This window comes from Tetrao urogallus (genome assembly GCF_951394365.1).
Source record: "Tetrao urogallus genome assembly, chromosome: 5".
Taxonomy (NCBI): Eukaryota; Metazoa; Chordata; class Aves; order Galliformes; family Phasianidae; genus Tetrao; species Tetrao urogallus.
In genome coordinates, this window is record NC_136818.1 from 3,718,727 (window position 1) to 3,738,352 (window position 19,626).

The following is a 19,626-nucleotide window of genomic DNA, read 5'->3' on the forward strand; positions in this document are numbered from 1 at the left end:
TCAATTTCTCTCAATTGCATTCCAAATACGTAGATGGTTATTAATATATTTCCTCCTCTCCGTGAGGAATTTTGTGACCAGTAAGTTAAATTAATTTCAGCTCGATTCAAAGGTCCCACACTCACACTGAAGACTACACATACAGATTTGAAGTCTCATTTAATTATACTTTAAAAGTTTTGTACACACCTTGATCCACCTCATGGAATAGAATTAGGCTCCAGACAGACAGCAGACACAAGAATGACAGCCTTAAAGTTAAATACAGCTCACAGACCGAAGTTGTAACTCATCCTGGAAAGCCTGGAACACTTTTTACAATCAGCTGCTTTGTACAGTTCATTTTTATCTGGATCTTTGTGGTTTTATTTCATTACATGACAGAGATTTCACCTACAGTGCAGGCAAAGGGTACTCCTTCATTTAACACTGTGCAAGTATACAAACACAGCAACAGTAACCATGCTGTCCATTCTCTCTTGTCAGGTCTAAAAGCCTGGACAACTGGGAACCACAAAGAACAGCGTGGCCCAAAGGAACTTGATAAACCAATATCTGCTATTCAAATATCAGCTTCACAAAAGCATTTTTTCCCTCCCTAAATTTGCATTAAAAAGTCTGGAAGAAGTCTTCCAGATGGAAGATCTTTACATATCACGGGTTTTTGTTTTGTTATGGAGCCTCACTTGTTGCTAAGGAAGAACAGAGAAAATCAAAGGACTTCTTTCAGAACTAAAGGTGAGTTTTGGTTTCTTTCTCGTTCTTTAAAGATGTATTATTGAACTACAGCGATTGCTGGTTCAGAGTTCTATCAAAAAGATTCACAGAATGGCTCGGCTTGGAAGGGACCTCAAGGATCCTGAAGCTCCAACCCCCCCACCGCAGGCAGGGCCACCAACCTCCCCATTTAATACCAGCCCAGGCTGCGCAGGGCCCCATCCCACCTGGCCTTGAACACCTCCAGGGACGGGGCACCTCTCTGGGCAGCTGTTCGGCACCTCACAGGCAGTGATGTGACCCCACTTTGATACTTTGTATTTCACTTCCAACGTTAAACAATAGTTCCGTTCTCTTCTTCCTTATCAAGGTGAGCATGCATTCCACCAGCCTATTTACCAATCCATATGCAATAGAAGTCCTAAGAACTAAAAGAGAAGAGCTAATAGAAGGCATTAATGATCCCGACCACCTTCTGAGCTGCCTCATAGACAATGGCATTTTTTCCCCAGAAAAAAGGATGGTCATGAGTTTCTACAGGACACGAACAGAAAAGAACTCTCGAGTTTTAGACATCCTGGTTTCTCAAGGTGAACGAGCCTGCAGGCTCTTTTTCTATCCATGTTTAAAGCAAGTGGAGCCAAAACTTTATAACAAGATGAGAAAATATGTCAGTGAAGTAAACGAAAGCATCAGAGATGCCAGAAGACAACTGATAGGATACTTACTTGAAAGGGACAAAGTTTGGTTTGAAAAGAGCTGTGAACAGTACCAAGAAGAACGAGAGAGTCCTCGAAGAAAAAGACACGAAGGGGCTACTAAGAAGAAAGGAAAAGAAACTCAGCTTTCAGGAGCAGCAAAACCTAGAAAACGTCCTTCTGATATTGGCATCTTTGACGCAGCTGCCAAGGGTTATATTTCAGAGTTAGAGAAAATGCTGAAAGATAATGATATTAATGCACTGAACTCTTCAAATGAAACCCTTCTGCACGTTGCAGCCTCTCAGGGGCACCTAAGCATAATGGAATATTTGATCAGCAAAGGTGCTCAGCTAGATGTGATGGACCAGAAAGGGAGAACACCTCTGCACAGGGCTGCTGAGAAAGGCCATGGTGATGCAGCCAAAGTGCTTCTCTGCTGCGGTGCTCACATGTACAGTTTGGATAAAGAAGGCAAGACACCACTTCATCTGGCTGCACAGAATGACCACAGTCACATAGTGAAGATGTTCCTGAGAGAAGAAGCAAGAAGCAGTGGGAACCTACATCACTTTTTGCACATGGCAGCTCTTAAAGATGAAAGCAGTCTGGCAAAAATGCTTTTAAAGTGTGGTGCCTCCACTGATGGGAAGGATGAGAGAGGACAGACAGCTCTCAGTTATGCTGTTTCTCAGGGCTTTGAAATCACTGCAAAAGCACTGTTGGAAGCTGGAGCCGGTGTTGATTGCAGTGTGGCCGAAAGAGCCTTCGACAGCAACCACCCATCCATCTTCAAAACACTGCTAGAATATTCTAAAGATTTGCCATCGGACATAATGGAGTCAGCTCTTTTTAAAGCTGTACAGAAAAATTTGCATGGTATTGTAGCAGCTTTAGCTGACAGAGGTACAGATGTAAATGCCTACAATGAAATGCAGTACACTCCTTTACTCCTGGCGTGTGAAACGGGCAAGGCTGAATGTGCAGAAGTTCTAATCGAAAAGGGAGCAAACTTGGGAATAAAAACCCCTGCTTCAGACACAGCTTTGCACCTGGCAGTTCGGGCTGGGGCTGCCTCCATCACCAACCTGCTCCTGCACAAAGGGATGGAAGCCAATGTGACCAATCAGACCGATGAAACCCCACTCCATACTGCTGCACTGCACAACAACGGAGCATTGGTCGGCCTGTTAGTCAGCGCAGGGGCCAAAATTAATGCTGTCACTAAAGAGTTTGTTACTCCTTTGCATACTGCAAGTCAAAGAGGCAATGCTGATGTTGCCAAACAGCTGTTGCACCACAAAGCCAATGTTAATGCGAAAGATAAGCAGTCAAAATCACCTTTACATTTTGCTTGTGAAAGGGGAGATAAAACAATGGTGGAGATGCTTCTGAATGCTAATGCTGACCCCAATGCACAAGACAAGGAGAAAAAAACACCTCTGCATGCTGCAGCTCTGCGAGGCCATCTCAGTATTGTTCAAGTTCTGCTAGCTAGAAAAGGAAGACTTGGAGTTAAGGACATGGATGGATGTACTCCCCTGCACTATGCAGCCATCAGAGGAAACACGGAAGTTGTAAAGATTCTTTTGACATCAATGAAAAATAAGAATATTGATGATAGAAACATTTGGAGAAAGACTGCATTGCATATTGCAGCAGAATATGGGCACAGTGACTTGATATACTTATTGCTGAGTTACGGAGCAGCCATTAATGCCTTAGACAGCAATAAGGATACCCCATTGCACTGTGCTTGCAAGGCTGGTCACTTAAATGCTGTAAATTCCCTCATAAACTGGTCAGAAGGAGAAAAAGCCAATTTGCTAGCAGTTAATAGCCTCAAAAAGACCCCATTGCAAGTAGCAGAATGTAACAAAACAAAGAATCAGGCTCACATTGTCACCCTCCTGAAAAAGAAAATGTTGATGGCATAATAAATACGTAAAGCAAACATTTCTAAATGTAAAGGCAGCATTATTCTTTAATATAATTTGGATGGTGCTGGGGCTCTGTGTGATTGAGAACAGGCAAATTAAGTCAGTAATCAGTGGGGATCATGGAAAACAGGATCTTAAACGTACCATTAAACTTTGGAGCACTGATTACACACTGCTTTTTCCCATGAACCTCGCACTTGGGATCTAAAAAGTGGTAATCTTAAATGCACTGTTTTTGACCTTCTGTAGTATAAATCACAACTCAAGTCTGCACGGATAGCTTAGTTAAACACCAGGTTCTTAACTAGCCATCCATTATGAACAAGGAGACATTTGTATCCTCAAGGATACATGTCTATGCTCAGACATCTCTGTGCGATACCCCGTCGCATGGCATTAACACAACCTGGAACTATAAAAATTGATCTGTGTAGGATCACCAAATCACAAAGGCTGGAAAAGACGCCTAAGGTCACCGAGCCCAACCCAACGCACTGTCCGCATCCCTCAGCGCCACATCCCCACAGCCCTGGATCGCCTCCAGGCCCGGTGACCCCACCACTCCCCGGGCAGCAGTATCGGGGCTCGATGGCTCTTTCTGACAAGAATTTTCCCTAATATCCAACCTGAGCCTCCGCAGGCACAACTTAGGGCCTTAGTTAACTCACCCTGAGCGCTTCTCCTCAGAGCACTCCACCCCCTCTCCCCGCACCCCGAGCCCCCTCTCGCTCCGTTCAGACCCACCCTTCACCTCCTCTCTCTCCCCACACGGCACCACAGCCGTTACCCCACGCCTGGCCCTCAGCTGCCCTCTCCCCGCCCGGCGCCCCGCCTACCCAGCGCCATCTCTCCGCCTCCGACCGGCGTCTCCTCAGGGCGCGGCTTCGCCTCTGCCTGTCGCGCGTGCGCTCGCCGCCAACTGGGCATGCGCAGAGCCCCTCGATTCTGCCTCGTCTCGCGAGACTGCGACTCTTCTCGCGAGAGGTGTGAGCTCGTTATCATGGCGGCGGAGGAGCCGGAGGTGGATGTCGAGGGGGATTTGGCGGCCGCGCCAGAGGAGGCGGCCTCAGAGTGAGTGAGGGCCGTGCGCGGGCACACCGCCGGTACGGCGCCCGGCCGCTGCGGGGAGCCTGAGTTCTTCGGTTTGTTCGGCCCGGAGCAAAGGGGCTGAGGGGAGGCCTTACTGCGGCCGCGGGTCCTCGCAGGGAGCGGAGCGGCGGCGCTGAGCTGTGCGACAGGGCTGAGGGGACGGCGTGGGGCCGTGCAGCGGGAAGGGCGGGCGGTTAGGGAGCGAATCTGCACCACAGGCGTGGAACGGGCGGTCACACAGGGCACGGTTCGCAGCTAAGGCACGTCTGACCGACTTGTGGAGTGAGCGGGCAGCGGTGTTACCCGATCCAGCGATGCTGGGAGAGAGGAGGGGAATCGCCCTGTGACAGAAAGCAGGCCGTGTGTGGTGTGGAGCAGCACCTCCTGCTGCACTGCTGATCGGGGTATCGGGCTGCTGAGCTGACAGCAGTAACGCTGTTGTCTTGCATACACGAGGATATGTGCCTGCTTGCAAAGAGATGTGGGAACTGGTGGCACAAAGCGGTTCAGAGTACAAGAGAATTTGCCTTTAGTACTCTAGCAAGGGAGAGAGGGCTGATGGCACTTTAGGCAAGTCTCAATGTTCTGGAAGCAAAGATTTGGATGACAAGGCATTACATAAATTACCGGGTGATTTTTGCTATGTTAAGGTAGAATAAAGTTGATTAGTGATGGTTTTCTGAAGGTGAAAAACAAATACTGACAGGAAAAGGTAAGCATAGTCTGGACAAAATCTGTAAGAGCGCTGACTATCCCACGTGATGAGATTCTATTAAGCCTTTAGGCAGCAGAAGCTGTCCTCTACAGGCAAACATTATTGCTTTGTTAAGGCAAATGTTCTTACCTCACAAAGGTGGAGCAGTGTTAACTGGGAATAACACAAGTGAATGACACGGTTAAACAGATGTATTGTCTGTACTATCCATGAAGATCTGGTATTTTTCTTCTGTACTTATTTTGCGAAGTCCCTTCTACTTTCAGTGGTTCTGGATGGGGCTTCTTGCTGTGCAGGGTTTCACTGGCATTTTGTATGGTTTGCAATGAGATAGGTGAGATGTTCAGTCTGGAATACTAACAGCTGACTTACTCGGGGGCAGCTAGGCTGTGCCTTACAGAATATTATAAGATAATAACATTGCCTAACAGTCTACAATGCGTGACTTGAATTTTAGGATCTCATTCTTCTGTTCATGGTATAGTTGCTAATGATGCATTCATTTTGATTGAATATATTTGTGGTTTTGAATATGGGACTTCTTTTCAGAGGTCATGAAAACACAGCATCAAGCTTACTGCAGGATCACTACCTTGATTCATCTTGGAGAACTGATAACAGTCTTGTAAGTTATTTTTACTTGAATGGCGCTTCTAGCAAGGTTATTACCACTTCAGTCTTACCTCCATGTACATCCCCTTTTAGCTTATTAGACACTGTTTTTTGCTTATTTTCAGAAGCTGTTTATATATTGATTCTTGATACTTAAATAATAGCATAACAGAATCCAAGGATTAAGAAGTGTTTGTGTTGTTTGCAGCCGTGGACGCTGGACAGCAGCATTAGTGAAGAAAACAGGGCTGTCATTGAGAAAATGCTGCTGGAGGAAGAGTATCCTTTTTCTGGTTTGCTTCTTAATTACAAAGGAACTGGCCAAATTGTTTCCTTGGCAGTGTGACTGAAGCACTGTCACTTAATTAAGTCATATAGTTACCTTAGCTCCTCCTGTTGCTAGTAAGTCTGTGGCTTCTTCAGCCTGATAAGTATCCACGGCCACAATTACATAGTTGAGGCATTGGAGACAAAATATCCTGATGTGGTCAGTCGTGAGTTTTAAGAATAGGGCTCCAAGGCTTTTCAGCTTTAGGCTGCTCCTGGTGCCTGAAATTGTGCTCCTTTCCACATCAGCTGCTTTTTCAGTGCTACCTCCGGCGTTGTGCTGACACAGCCAAAGCAAACCTGCCCAAACAGCCATTTTCACCAACAATTGCTCCAATTCATTTTCGTATTCCTTCTGTGACTATGAGTAAGAAAAGAAACAAGAAAATAAAGGAATTTTCCCAATGAAATGAGTTATTGAGAGTTAAACTGAAAATGGGTAAGGCATCAGTACAAAGAAAGTTACTTCATTATGGTTTCTGTGTCCAAAAAGCAAAAGCCTATTGTAGGAACAGGGCACTTAGCTCACTGCAGTGAGTGTGTGCATTCAGAAAACAAGCATCACTGCCTTCTGTATTAAACTAATAAGAGCACGTGAAATTTCAGCTTCTAAAGCCATACATGCAGCATTTCTACAACTGAATTATTATGAACCAATGTGATCAGTCACATTTCTAGAATTCTCACATCTTTGATGCTTTGAAGACTTTCTTAGTAACAATTTCAGATATTATCTCTCAAATAAATCACTTTCTGAGAAAATATGGCTCAGTCAAAAGGAAGCAGAAAAAAGGTCTGTGAAAAGGTAAGCTGTGTTCTGGGAAAGCTCTCAGATAATAAGTGATTAATCAATAAGAAAATTAAAAGCTGGTTAATTGCAGGTATGTGCAATTGTATCACATTTAATAACTTCTAATTTCATTCTGTTTCTGTATTTGCAGCCCACATAAGAAAACTGGAAAAGCCATGTACGTACATTGTCACAGTTGCCTTTTTTTCAGCACAGCTTCCATTTTTTTAATTACAGAATGCACACCCCAAAATGTTAGCTCCCTAGCTGTTATTTCTGTTAGCAGAAATACTGTATGTAGCAAAAGGCCTGTAGTAAAATAACTTGTGCTTTGTTGCTGGTCTGTTGGTTTGTTTTGTAGCACAGTGGTCCTTATTTAAAAAAATTGGTTGGGTTTCATGGTTATCTGGAGTCTTTCTTTGTGATGGAGAAGCTGACACGTTTCCCAGTCTGTCGGCCAAGTTGGTGCTTCAGACAGCACCATGAGCTTTACAGGAGATGATCAGTAGTGCTCTGGTCGTGCAGGGGCTGCCTTCAGTTACAGGGGTTTGGGAAGATGTGTTTAAGAGCCTTCACCTCATTTCCTTCCTGTTCGTAGGGTGCGATCTCCTACAAAACCAGGTAGCTACTCATTGAAGTGGACATCAGAAGAAAAAGAACTATTTGAACAAGGGCTGGTATGATTGCATTGATGTGTAATATTTTGAATAGATAATTAAGTTGTCTTAAATAATAAACTAACCATAAATAAGCATGCTGTGTTTAGCTGCTTCTACTCGTGTACTTCTAATTTGATGATAATTAATTACCATGTATACTCAGAGTGTTTTTATAAATCAGATCTGTACTGATGAATTGCCAGAAATGGCTCTGTGTGTTTAGCATGCTTTGTTCACTTGGGTCTGATTACAATTTGAGATCACAAAATATCTGAAATATGTTGCTTCCTGAATTGCACAGCCACACTCCTGTCCTTAAGCGTGCTTTAACTAACTAACTGCATAGGGTAAGTCAACTAAGGAAAGTGAAATCCTGCAGCTAGTGTTATAAGATCTTCAGAGATTACATGGTTGTGCAATGCTGAATGCAATAGGGTTTGCTTCAGCAAGTGTAAACTCATTTCAGTAGAATTCCTTGGGTTAGTAGGCAATGGAATTTACTGCATGTCTACGCTGAGTGAGGAATAGCAACGCTTGTTACTGTTGGATGCAATGCTTTTCTCGGTGCAAGGTGATCACTGAGCTTCTCGGGTTCAGCTGTACTGTTGGTGTGTTTGCAATGTGTAACTGAGCTTTTATACAATTGGGTATAAACTGGAATGTTAGAGGCTGGGTAACTCGGCTATGCTTTGTTGTTCTAGGTGAAGTTTGGCCGCCGCTGGACAAAAATTGCCAAGTTGATTGGGAGTCGTACTGTGCTACAAGTAAAGAGCTATGCCAGGCAGTACTTTAAGAACAAGGTAAAAGGTATTTTGAGTACTGTTGTGAAGTTAGTTTGCTTTGAATGATTTCAGTATTTCTATTGCTTTGTCAGCCCATCAGACACCTCCCTCAGAATGTCCGTCTGCTGTCAAGTAAAATAGTCCTGACTTTCTGGGAGGCAGAGGGGATTGTTTCTATTTTCTTTCCCTTCTTAAAGTATTTTATGCTTTCCTTAGGCAAAAAACGATGGTTCTGAAAGAGAAGAGCAAAGTCAGCATGGTGGCAGCCTTCCCGCTGAAGATGGGGTAAGGGTAGAAGCATGGTCAGCTGGAAACTTGAGAGGCCGTGCAGACCCTAACCTGAATGCAGTGAAAATTGAAAAGCTGTCGGACGATGAAGAAGTAGATATAACTGATGACATGGATGAACTGTTTTCTCCTGCTTTCCAGCAAGATGTTGGAAAATCTGAACTGTCAGAAAGTCCAGCTGAAGAAACCAAAGGAACGGAGCATCCTTTTCCAAGTGCTGGACGTAGTTCTGCTGTTTCTTTGCTGAAAGAAGACTCTCAGAATACCAAGCAACCCACAGTGGACGCGTTACCATCTCAGGTAGCGACGTGTTCTCAGCACGTGAACGGTGATAAATCTGTGAACTTGGATTACCAGCAGTGCAGTGATTTTATAAAGAAAGCTGAACAGGGCAGAACAGGAGCATCTCATGGTGCTAGACAAATAACTGAGCAGGAGCTTCATGAGGAACAGAGAGACCTGGCTGATAACGGACTGCTTTTTCATCCCCCCTGCCAAGTGGATGAAGATCACCAAGAAGAAGCAGAGGCTCTTAAGCCACCTGATCAAGAAGTGGAGATTGATAGGAGCATCATCCTGGAAGAAGAGAAGCAAGCTATTCCTGAATTCTTTGAAGGACGCCAGGCCAAAACACCAGAGCGTTACTTGAAAATTAGGAATTATATTTTGGATCAGTGGTAAGATGCGTTCATTTCACTTCTTTCAGTAAGTCATTAAAATCACTCTTGACCTGCTTTGTTGTAGTTAAAACAGTACAAACAGGTTTTGAAAAGAGTGGAAGTAAGTTTGTAGTAATAATCTAAAGGTGATCAGTGAATGGCACTGATGGGTGTTGCTGCTTTCATCTCTTCCCAATTCTGGGATTCTGGAAGCTGAGCAGTGAAAGTGCTTTTTGAAGCATTATGGAAGTTTGTGTCCTATATATATATATATAGATATATATATCAGAATAAACCACTTCTGTTTTTGTTACACTTCTTTTCTTTTGCTTTTGTCATCCAGCATATAAGAATCCTTAGATATTTTCAATAAATGTTTCTTCAGAAGACCTGCTCTACTTCGTTACTGATGTGTGTGGTAGTGCCCATGCAGAAGAGCAGCAGGAAGCAACGCTCTGCACTGGAGGAAATAATGTTGACCAAATAATTTTTCAAATTAAGAACCACTTTTGAGTGGTGTTTGTACATTGAAATATCTTATATTCCATCTCCAAAAAAATTAGTTTTAAGAACTTTTAATATTTGTGGTAGCAGGCTGAATGGATGGCTTGTTGCAGTTCTGTTTTGTGTATGCTCACTGGCTGGCTTGCTTTGCTTCTTAGTAGAAAGAGTTAGCAAATTTTAGTGGGTTCTCACTGAGTGCTCTCTGTGCTAACAGCTTATTCTAGTAGCAAAGAAACTCTGATGTTCCATCTTGGAGAGGTAGCAAGCTCAAATAACTGCATATGTTTTGTGAAACCTGTGTTTTTGCTGTGATTGCTCTGCACAGCAGTGCGTGGTGTTTGCATCGGGGTCAAACACTTCGCTGTCTCATCTCCACCTGACTTGTTTTCTATTGGATGATGTGTTCTGTTTTATTTCAGGGAGAGATGTAAACCCAAATACCTGAATAAGACCTCAGTGCGTCCGGGCCTTAAGAACTGCGGTGACGTAAACTGTATTGGACGTATCCACACGTACTTGGAATTAATAGGAGCAATTAACTTTGGCTGTGGTAAAAAAAAAAAAAAAAAAAAAAAAAAAAACAAAAAAAAAACTTCTATCAGAATTGATTCAGAACTTAAATTTCAGTCAGCGTGTGCTGAGACCAGCTATTGCTTGTCAGCTTTCTTATTAAAACGAATATTTTCATGTGAAGAATGGATGTTTTTCTTTTCCTGCTTCCCCATATTGAATCATTTTGGAAATAAAACAGTCTCCACCCTCAAGGCTACTTTTTTTTTTTTTTTTAAACAATATACAAATGTTGAAATTAATTGGCATGCTTAAAGTATATGTAGACACCTAAAAGTTACTGTCAATTGATGCTCAGTTTTGGAGTCCCTGTAATGGGTTGACTCTGGTCCAAAGCTGAAGGATAAACACCTTGGTAGGGAGGAATGTCCTACAATACTTCCTGTCTAAAATGGAAGTTATTTCAAATGAATTAGTGGAGGGAGATTTTTCCCTTCTTAGAAATGCTGTGGTAGTGAGAGAAAACTAGATAATCACTCATCAGCATGAGCATCAAAATCTATCTTGATGTCACTTTTTTCTTCCTCTGTGGCATTTGTATCCCTTCAAACATTACTGAAGCACAGTGTGTATCTCCTGTATTTCCTGTAGAACAGGCTGTCTATAACAGACCACAACCAGCTGATAAATCTCGGTCCAAGGAAGGCAAAGACACAGTGGAAGCATACCAGCTTGCTCAGCGTTTGCAGTCCATGGTATGTCTTGGGGTCAAGGGGAAGAGAGTGGGTGGTGGAAAATTTGACATGCAGGTCTTTTCAAGCCAGGCCATCTCAGGAAACTCCTCCTCTTGTTCAGTTTGCAGTTTCATTAGAGCGCCCTTCAGTTCAAGTATCAGTTTAAGCAGAATTATTTTTTTTTGACTGGTATCTGTTCTGTTTTCTGTTCTCTTGCATGTTAATTGCCCAGCTACTTAACTAAGATTTGGTACAGTCTTCTTCCTGGAATCCCAACCCCTTCCTCCCCAGCACCCCATAATCTGTTCGTATGAATTAGTCCGAAAAGAGTGGAGTGCATCAGTAGAGTGAGGTTAAGTTGCTTGTGTCTTAATCATTAAGTAGACTGGGTGTGTGATTTGACTTGCTGAGAGTCTTATGCATGCAATTAAGTAGTAACTCATTCATAATTAGATGAATTACCAAGGTTTGCCAGATGTAATGTTCATATTTACATTTATTGTAGCATTTTGAAGTAATTCATAGGGAAATAAATCAGTTGATGAGAAGAAAACAAAATCAATCCCATTAAAGGGAAAAAAAAGCTTCAGCTGAGGAACAGTAGCTTACACAAGGCACACACATACTGGTTGATAGCACAGACCATGCAGAAAGCTATAATTCACAGTTGGATAATAGTTTGCTGTTGCTGTGAGGGACGTTGATGTTCCATGCATTGATATCCAGGTGTTCTTTACAGCCTTAAAAACCTGAAAACATCACTGATGATATTTTGTGACAGATTGTGAACTAATCGATTCTGCTGAACTCCAGGGTGTTTTCTCTTTTCTGGAAGTATGTCACAGTGTTAGGAAAGCTCCCGTGGCAGTGATCTTTTGGATGGTGTTCTTACAGCTGATTAAACACAGCAAAGGCATTTTTTTGCATGAGTTTGATCCTTGATTTGTGATGATTTACTTTCTGCAGCGTACAAGAAGACGGCGAGTCCGAGACCCTTGGGGAAACTGGTGTGATGCCAAGGATTTGGAAGGGCAGACGTTTGAGGTAACCTGGTTTTGAGCCTTCATTTAAATATGTGATTATTGCTTGCTGTTACAATAAATGCTGCAGCTGTTACATCTGCTGTAAGTGACTGCACTTTGGTCTTTGCAAAGGTGTTCGTGCTGTGAGCATGGATGGATCTACACAGCTGGACACCTACAGAGCTCTTTGCCTCATCTTGTATTGAACTTCATGACCCTTTAGTTAAAGAAAAAGTGTTTTTCCCTCAGTTTAGTTACACCCTTGATGTGGTGGGGGATGGTTTAATGCAGTGCTAAGGTTAAAATATCAAATCATCGAGGATCAGGAAAAGCTGACATTAATTTCTGTACTGATTCCTTTTGCTTATAACGTAAAATAAATCGGCCTTATTTTGGCACATGTCTGTTTTATTTAGTTCAGATTTGCCATGAATCTGGCAGGAAAAGGTTGGTTCCTTTTTCCAGAAAGAAAAAGGAGTTGCTTAACTCCTGTTCACTCTGGATTTCGGAACACTAAGTTACATTTATCCTGAATATCCTTGTTTATCCTGAGTGTTTAGGATAGAGCTTTAGAATAGAGCAGCCTTGATAGTGTATGCAGACTGCATACAATGTGGAACTTGATCCTTGATGTGAGAGGAATTGGGCTTGTTGTCAGAAAATCTTGTTGCTCCGTTAGTTCCCTTCAGCCTTACTGAACGGTACAAGAGAATAATATATGAAGTTATTTTTCTTTAGGTCCAGCATGGTTTCTTTGTGCTTGTAATGCAGATGATGTGAGTTGGTGAGGTAGCAGGGATTCTAGCAGTATCTCCAGAAGTGCTGTCCTCTGTGGAGATGTTTTAAGGTTTTAAAGAAGATGCTTCCTCAAGCCCATCCATTCTTACAAGTTCAGAATTTAGGAAAAAGTGAAGAACAGGAAACATTCTGTTATTCTTGAACCCTCCCTCAGACAAAAAAAAATAAAAAATCATTTAAGTTCACAGCCTTCAGTGGAAAGCATGTGTAACAGTCACTTCTGTTGTGTTATGTTGACAGAAGTGTTTCTTGTACAGCCCTGGTTAGTAAATACACCTTCTGCAAAACACAGCGTTGGTTTGCAATGAGAGGTGAAAATGCTAATCCCTGAAAAGGTGTTCTGGTACTTTGTGGCTACAGGTTACAGTGGGAGACTGTTATTGGTGGCACATAAGGAGGGCAGTGATGTCGAGGATTCATTCAAGACACTGAGATGGGTTTTTGCAATTCTTTTTTAGCATCTGTCTGCTGAAGAATTAGCGAGAAGAAGAGAAGAAGAAAAACTGAAGCCTGCAAAATCATCTAAAGGTTCAAGACAAATAAAAAGGTATTTGCTGTACATCATTTTCCAAAACAGATCTTATAGAAAAAAAAATAATTGGCTTGCATGGCATCGGGCTGGAACACTGCAAATCAGGAATGTGTGTCGTGGGCAGAAATGACATGTAGCATTTCAGATGTTTAGTGCTGAAACTCAAAAGTGTGGGAGGTGAACTTCTGCATTTGGTGGAAGTCTTCGTAGTATGAGATGAAAGACACACAGTAAAGAAATCCTCTTCTTCCTCTATTGAGGAGACAGTGGGAAACTAGGAAAGTTTCCTGACTGTCCTGCATCTTTAGAGACATTTTCTTTCGTTTTATAGTTCCTTTGATCCCTTTCAGCTGATACCATGCTGTTTATTCACTGAAGAAAAACGGGTATGTATCTGTGAGTGAATATCTATCATGCTTTAGTTTCTTATGTTACTTTCATTATGCTCATTGTTGTGTTTGTGATTTCAGGAACCTTTTCAGGTGAAAGTGTCTTCAGAAGCACTTTTAATAATGGATTTGGTGAGGAGGAAGTTTTGTCTTACAGAAAGCTGTGATGTATGTGTTGGGAGGGGGTTTGATGGGCAACATGGTTGGATTTGGCAACGCAGTATTTACTTCATGCAGTTTTTGAATGCTGTGGGGTTTCTGAAGTTAGCATTGCTTAGTGGATGGAAGTGTTATACAGGTGCATTATAAACATGCATGTGTATATTAAGCAAACACATTTTTGTTTGCTTTAAATTGAACCACTGGCTATTTTAGCATCTTTAGCTGTCCTAAGTTCTCCTTATAAATGTCATTGAGAAATTACTGAATTGCAATTGTGAAGCCAATGTGGTCTGTCAAGTACAAATCAAACTTTGGAGAAATTATACAGCTTGAACTTTAATAATGATGTTTAATATCATTTTAGCACTCACATGTGTCTATGGCAGAAGTAATAGGGTTGCTAGGTGGAAGATACTCTGAAGCTGATAAAGTTGTAGAAGTAAGTGTTTATCTTTTTTCCATTTTCTCTAAGTCATTAAAACTGTTGTGTTTGAATTGATGCAAATGTTATTTCTCTGGGGCATCTACTTCAAGCATATTGAAGCTGAAGTTAATTACCACAATCTTGAAATGGTTTTCATGCTCTGTGTTGAAGTGTTGGCTCGTCAGCTCTTTCACAAGGAAGATCTGGCACGCGACTTAGAATTCTTTAAACGAATCTTATTGAACTGATTAAGATTTCTTGCATTTATCCATCTGGAGACTTTCTTAACAGGTTTGTGCAGCAGAGCCGTGCAATAGCCTCAGTACAGGGCTGCAGTGTGAGATGGATCCTGTATCTCAAACTCAGGCCTCAGAAACACTTGCTGCCAGAGGATACGGTGTTATTGGGTGGTACCATTCCCACCCAGCATTTGATCCCAACCCCTCCATACGAGATATTGACACCCAAGCTAAATACCAGGTACTTACTGGTCTGTACGTTAATAATAAATAACCAAAGCAAGTGCAACCCCCTCAAGCCCATTCACAATGTTAATGCACACTTCTGCCCTGTTGCTTGTTCAAAGCATGTTCGTGTGTTGTTCTGTAGTTCACGCAGCATGCTCATGCTGGCTGGTTTAAATGAGGTTGAACGTGTATGAATGCTTCCCAGACTTCCCACTATTCTTGTCTGTCCTTTGATTTCAGGATGCTGTTGTGAAAAAGGCTTATTTCTGATGTGTGGTTTTGTTTGTTTTTCAGAGTTATTTCTCCAGGGGCGGTGCCATGTTCATTGGAATGATTGTAAGTCCTTACAACCGAAACAATCCTCTGCCCTATTCTCAGATTACTTGCCTGGTGATCAGTGATGAGATCAGCTCTGATGGTTCCTACCGTAAGTACTGATAGTTTCCCCACTGTTTTAGCTTCTCTTATCCTTTTAGATGCTAAGGGGAAAAATATTGCATACTCTTGAGCCAGGCCTTGAGAAGCAGGTGTACGTTGCTAAGGAAGGACTTGCGCTGTACAAAATGAGGAATTGCTCCTAAGGGATAGTCCTGCAAGTAGCCCTTGCTGTTAGGAGAATATGGAAATATATGAATAGATAAAAGATTGTGTTTGCTGTTTACTGACATTGTAGTATTTCTCACAATCTGGGAAAGAAAGAAAGGAGTCGGAGCAAGGTGTGCTTACATACAGCGTCCACGTGAAAATCTGGGAAACTCTTTCACATGCTTTACTTGTTTTCTGTAAAGCAGCAGAGTTTAAATCCTCTGATAGAGGAGGCCAGAAATACTATAGCAAAGACTTGGCTGCTGTAGTGGTGGGAAATTCTTACTTGAGTAACTAAATATTCAGAAAGATGAAGGATCAGACTTGCCAGCTGTCCAGGAAAATGCAGATATAAAAGATGAATTATCAAGCAGATCCTAGAAATGGTGTGCTGGCATGAATCTCAACCAAAGAGAGTAAGTACATGGCTGCTTAAAAACATAACTGATGTTTTGTGAAAACAGGATGTCTGTCTTTCTTGAGTAGTTCAGACACTTAATATAAAACGTTTGGAATTTCTACTGTTGATGGGGTTTTCCTCTCGTTACCTGATAATAATCTGAGGACAAATCCCAGGATAACAGAATATGGTTGTGGTCTCTGCCTCTTCTCTCTTCTCCTTCCTTCTCCCATTTTAAGACCTGATTTCTGTATCCAAACATGAAGATATCCAGTGTTTTTGGCAAGCTAGTATAAGAGGCCATGTGATCTGACAGTTCCCCCTCTGTTTTTTTCCTGTGCATGTGAGCAATGGAGACCATCTGCCTGGAGACTTGGGGAAGTGAAGTGGTGATCACATTTGTGCAGTACTTGTACTATAAAGTTTAGTTCTTTGGGCTTTCTTTCCTTCTATTTCCCATTTGTGCCACACCTGTGTTGTGGAGTTAAAATCTATGGGAATGTTATCTGGCCTTAGAAGTAGACATTTTCTTGATCACCTACATTTTCCATCTGAGATGACTTAATACTTTCTGTTTTCCTCTGAAAACTGCATCCTACAAGACAGCATCTCAGCTGTCTCTTGAGATGTGTTACGCTGTAGCAGCAGTGCTGTAGTTCTGTGCAAAGGAACAAAATCAGTATTTAATGAGATCTATAAATGTTTCTGCAGGTTCAACTAATTGTATCGATTGCTCTATTTTCATTACACTGAGGTGTAGTTTGAAAGCATGCAACTCATCTCATTGAATTCTTAGGATCTTGGGAAAGTAGGGTTTGTTTGTTTTTGTTTTTTTTTCTTTGCTGCTTTTTTTTTTTTTTTTTTTTTTTTTGAGTATCTGAAATTTAACACTTTCTCTCACTTTTGGTACCTGACTTTGTGCTTTCCAAGTAACTCTTCTGGAATATTTCCTACATTTGCCCCTCTACACCTCTGTACCTTCAATAAACTAGCAGAATTTCTTCCTACAGGAAGATTCCTCTGAAGCCTGGAACAGCAGCAGGCATTCCATCAGCCAGTTTGTACATGGAAACCAGTCTTCCTTTCTTTCTTGTTTAATAGCCACACAGATCTTACAGAGATGAAGTGGTTCTGACTTAAAAGAACTCAATTCACATTGCCATTTTTCTGTTACATTGTGGATTTCTTTTTCCCTTCTTGTTCTCCACAGTTCCTCACACAGACACCCACCAAAATTACATTTCCCATCCAAAGTATCACACTTGAACATCCTTAACACTGACAAGTGCTAAGTGTCTGTGACCTGAAAATATTTTTAATGTATTGTAAAAATGTTATGCAGTGAGTATTTGTGTTTGATTTATTACAGGCCTGCCCTACAAATTTGAAATACAGCAAATGTCAGAGGAACCTCAGTGGGAATTAATATTTGAGAAAACAAGATGGATAATTGAAAAATATAGATTCTGTCACAGGTATGTTTTGCTTTGTATTATGCAGAAATTCTAAGCTGAGTATGTTTATTAATGTGTTTCAGTAAAGAAATAAATCTGCTCTAACCTTTCTCCTGCTTTCCTTTTCTTTCAACAGCAGTGTCCCCATGGATAAAATTTTTCATAGAGATTCAGACCTGACTTGTTTGCAGAAAGTAAGTTTGCTGCTTTTGGTTCTCAGGCTTTGTAATTTAAAATACTATTTGAAATATGTCTGTTCAGTATCATCAGGTGTCACATCTAAATGTTAGACATAGACTGATCCCAGTAAATGACTTCTGTGGTGCAGCTTTTTGCTTACAGCACAGTGACAATAAGGATGCTCGCTTGAGATAGTGGGCATAACAGTAACAGACAGCTGCTAAATTTTAGCCTCCTTTTTGGGGGAGAACGAATGGCAAATGAATGACATCTCAGCATGTCGTGTGCTTTCAGTGTGAGAACTGCACACGTGTTGAGAGAGGATTGATCCTAGTCCTTTATTCTGCCAGTGAAGTGGAGCTGTACTGTGTTTACTACACAGAAGTGAGAATTTCAATTTTCCAGTCAGTGTAATCATCACTGTGAGGTTCTAAACTACAGCTGTAACACTAATTGCACAAACCAAACAGAAAATCTGCCCAAAGCAAAAGGCATCAACAGAAAACATACACAATAATTATCCACGTCTCTTTTTTCCCCTCGCAATGTGGCTTTGCCTACAAACAGCTGACGTCTGAAATTGAGGTGGTGGAATTCTCTTGAATTTAGCTGTTGTGTAAATTTGTGATTTACAAAATAATACACATCTCCCCACAAAAGGCTGTCAGATCTTTTTTGTCAGGGCCAGTTGCTGAGCAGTAGCTCAATCAGATCATGAGGAGTTGTTCCTTTCTGCTGTAGTGGGGTATGGCTCTTTTTTGAGTGTTTTTTTTAATTATTTTAAAAGCCCAGTGTAGAAAAATCACCCATTTGTTCATACATAGCTGTTCTTTTCTGAAGTCTGTGTTGTTCAATTGATCTTAAAGTAAATAAATTAAAAACCAGTTTGAAATACCAAGTAGTAAGAAGGAAACAAAAATTCAGGAAAACAACTTTAAGATTTCATTTTCTCTTGGCTAGCTGTTGGAGTGCATGAGGAAGACTTTGGGCAAGGTAACAAGCTGCTTCATTGCTGAAGAGTTCTTAACTCAAATAGAAAACTTATTCCTTTCCTTGTACAAGAGTGAAAAGAAGAGTAATGCTGAAGAAAACAGGAATGAATGTTCAAGTGAATTAGAATCATAGAATCGCCGAGGTTGGAAAAGACCTACAGCTCGTCCAGTCCCACAGTCCTGTCACCAATAATTCTCACTAATCCATGTCCCTCAACACAGCATCTACATGTTCCTTGAACACCCCCAGGTTTGGTGACTCCTCCATGGGAGGAGGCCTGACCGCTCTTTCAGAAAAGCAGCATTTCCTGACACCCGGCCTGAATCTCCCCTGGCACAACTTGAGGCCCTTGTCAGTGTGGCTCAAACAAAACAAGTCTGGATTTTTATTTATTTTTTTTTTTTTTTAATTCTTATTTCACCCACTGGTTTCTTTTCCTTCTTGCATTACGTCAACGCTTTCAAAACTGTGACCCATTTTAATAGTTTAAGTACCCAGTCTCTTTGTTTTGTTATGGTTCAAAGAAACTGAAGAACTCCCGGTGAGTGTGATCAGGCTACGTGAGGAGCATTTGCTGTTAACATATAGAGAAACCATGTATCACAGGGTCAGTGAATTATTTATAGCCCAGCCTGTGGTTTGGGAGAAGGACAGGCTGCCCACAGTACTGTGCTTCAGTCTTCGAGGAGAGTTCTCTCACGTTCTCTCACAGTTCTCTCTTTCAGGTTGGGAATTTTGTTGTCATGTATTTTTTTAATTGACCAGGCACGTGTATCTGACACTCATGGATTTGTTCCTTAGTGCTTTCAGAGTCTAAGCTCAAGTGAATTCACAGAGGGGGAACTGACCGCTTTGCTGAGATGAACGGTGTGTACTCAGAGCAGCTGTTGGCATATTGTTTGCCATCTTGCTTTTATTTTGGGTGGAGAAGGCTGGCCAGTCGTTGTCTTCTCATTACTAGTTGTGCTTGTTTCCAGTGGAAATGTGAGCTCCTGTTTGTTACAGGTTGCAGTCTTTCTGATCTTCCATTCTACAGGAAGATAATATATTTTTCTGTCAGATCATTGAGATTTGCCCACATCTAATTGCCAGTGTTTCCTGTGGAAACGAGCTCTTCATTGTTGGCAAGCGTAGAGCAACAAACAGAAGATTGTGTCGTTTTGGGGGGGGAGGGACACAAAGAAAAACATGCTTTA

General features: G+C 41.7%; 2 protein-coding genes across 2 annotated transcripts; both read left to right on the forward strand.

Moving 5' to 3' along the window:
- Positions 1 to 1,093: 1,093 nt before the first annotated feature.
- Positions 1,094 to 3,352, forward strand: LOC306946438 (CARD- and ANK-domain containing inflammasome adapter protein-like; the record flags this gene model as incomplete). The annotated part of the gene is made up of 1 exon (XM_079535468.1): positions 1,094 to 3,352. The coding sequence occupies one exon, from the start codon at positions 1,094 to 1,096 to the stop codon at positions 3,350 to 3,352; it is 2,259 nt and encodes a 752-aa protein (XP_079391594.1).
- A 1,003-nt stretch (positions 3,353 to 4,355) lies between these two features.
- MYSM1 (Myb like, SWIRM and MPN domains 1) lies at positions 4,356 to 18,562 on the forward strand (the record flags this gene model as incomplete). The annotated part of the gene is made up of 20 exons (XM_079536470.1): positions 4,356 to 4,426; positions 5,709 to 5,784; positions 5,980 to 6,050; positions 6,826 to 6,903; positions 7,040 to 7,066; positions 7,487 to 7,565; positions 8,249 to 8,347; positions 8,546 to 9,294; positions 10,200 to 10,330; positions 10,942 to 11,045; positions 11,991 to 12,068; positions 13,303 to 13,391; positions 13,708 to 13,762; positions 13,847 to 13,897; positions 14,292 to 14,366; positions 14,643 to 14,831; positions 15,113 to 15,245; positions 17,173 to 17,278; positions 17,394 to 17,451; positions 18,398 to 18,562. The coding sequence occupies 20 exons, from the start codon at positions 4,356 to 4,358 to the stop codon at positions 18,560 to 18,562; spliced, it is 2,484 nt and encodes an 827-aa protein (XP_079392596.1).
- Positions 18,563 to 19,626: the final 1,064 nt, after the last annotated feature.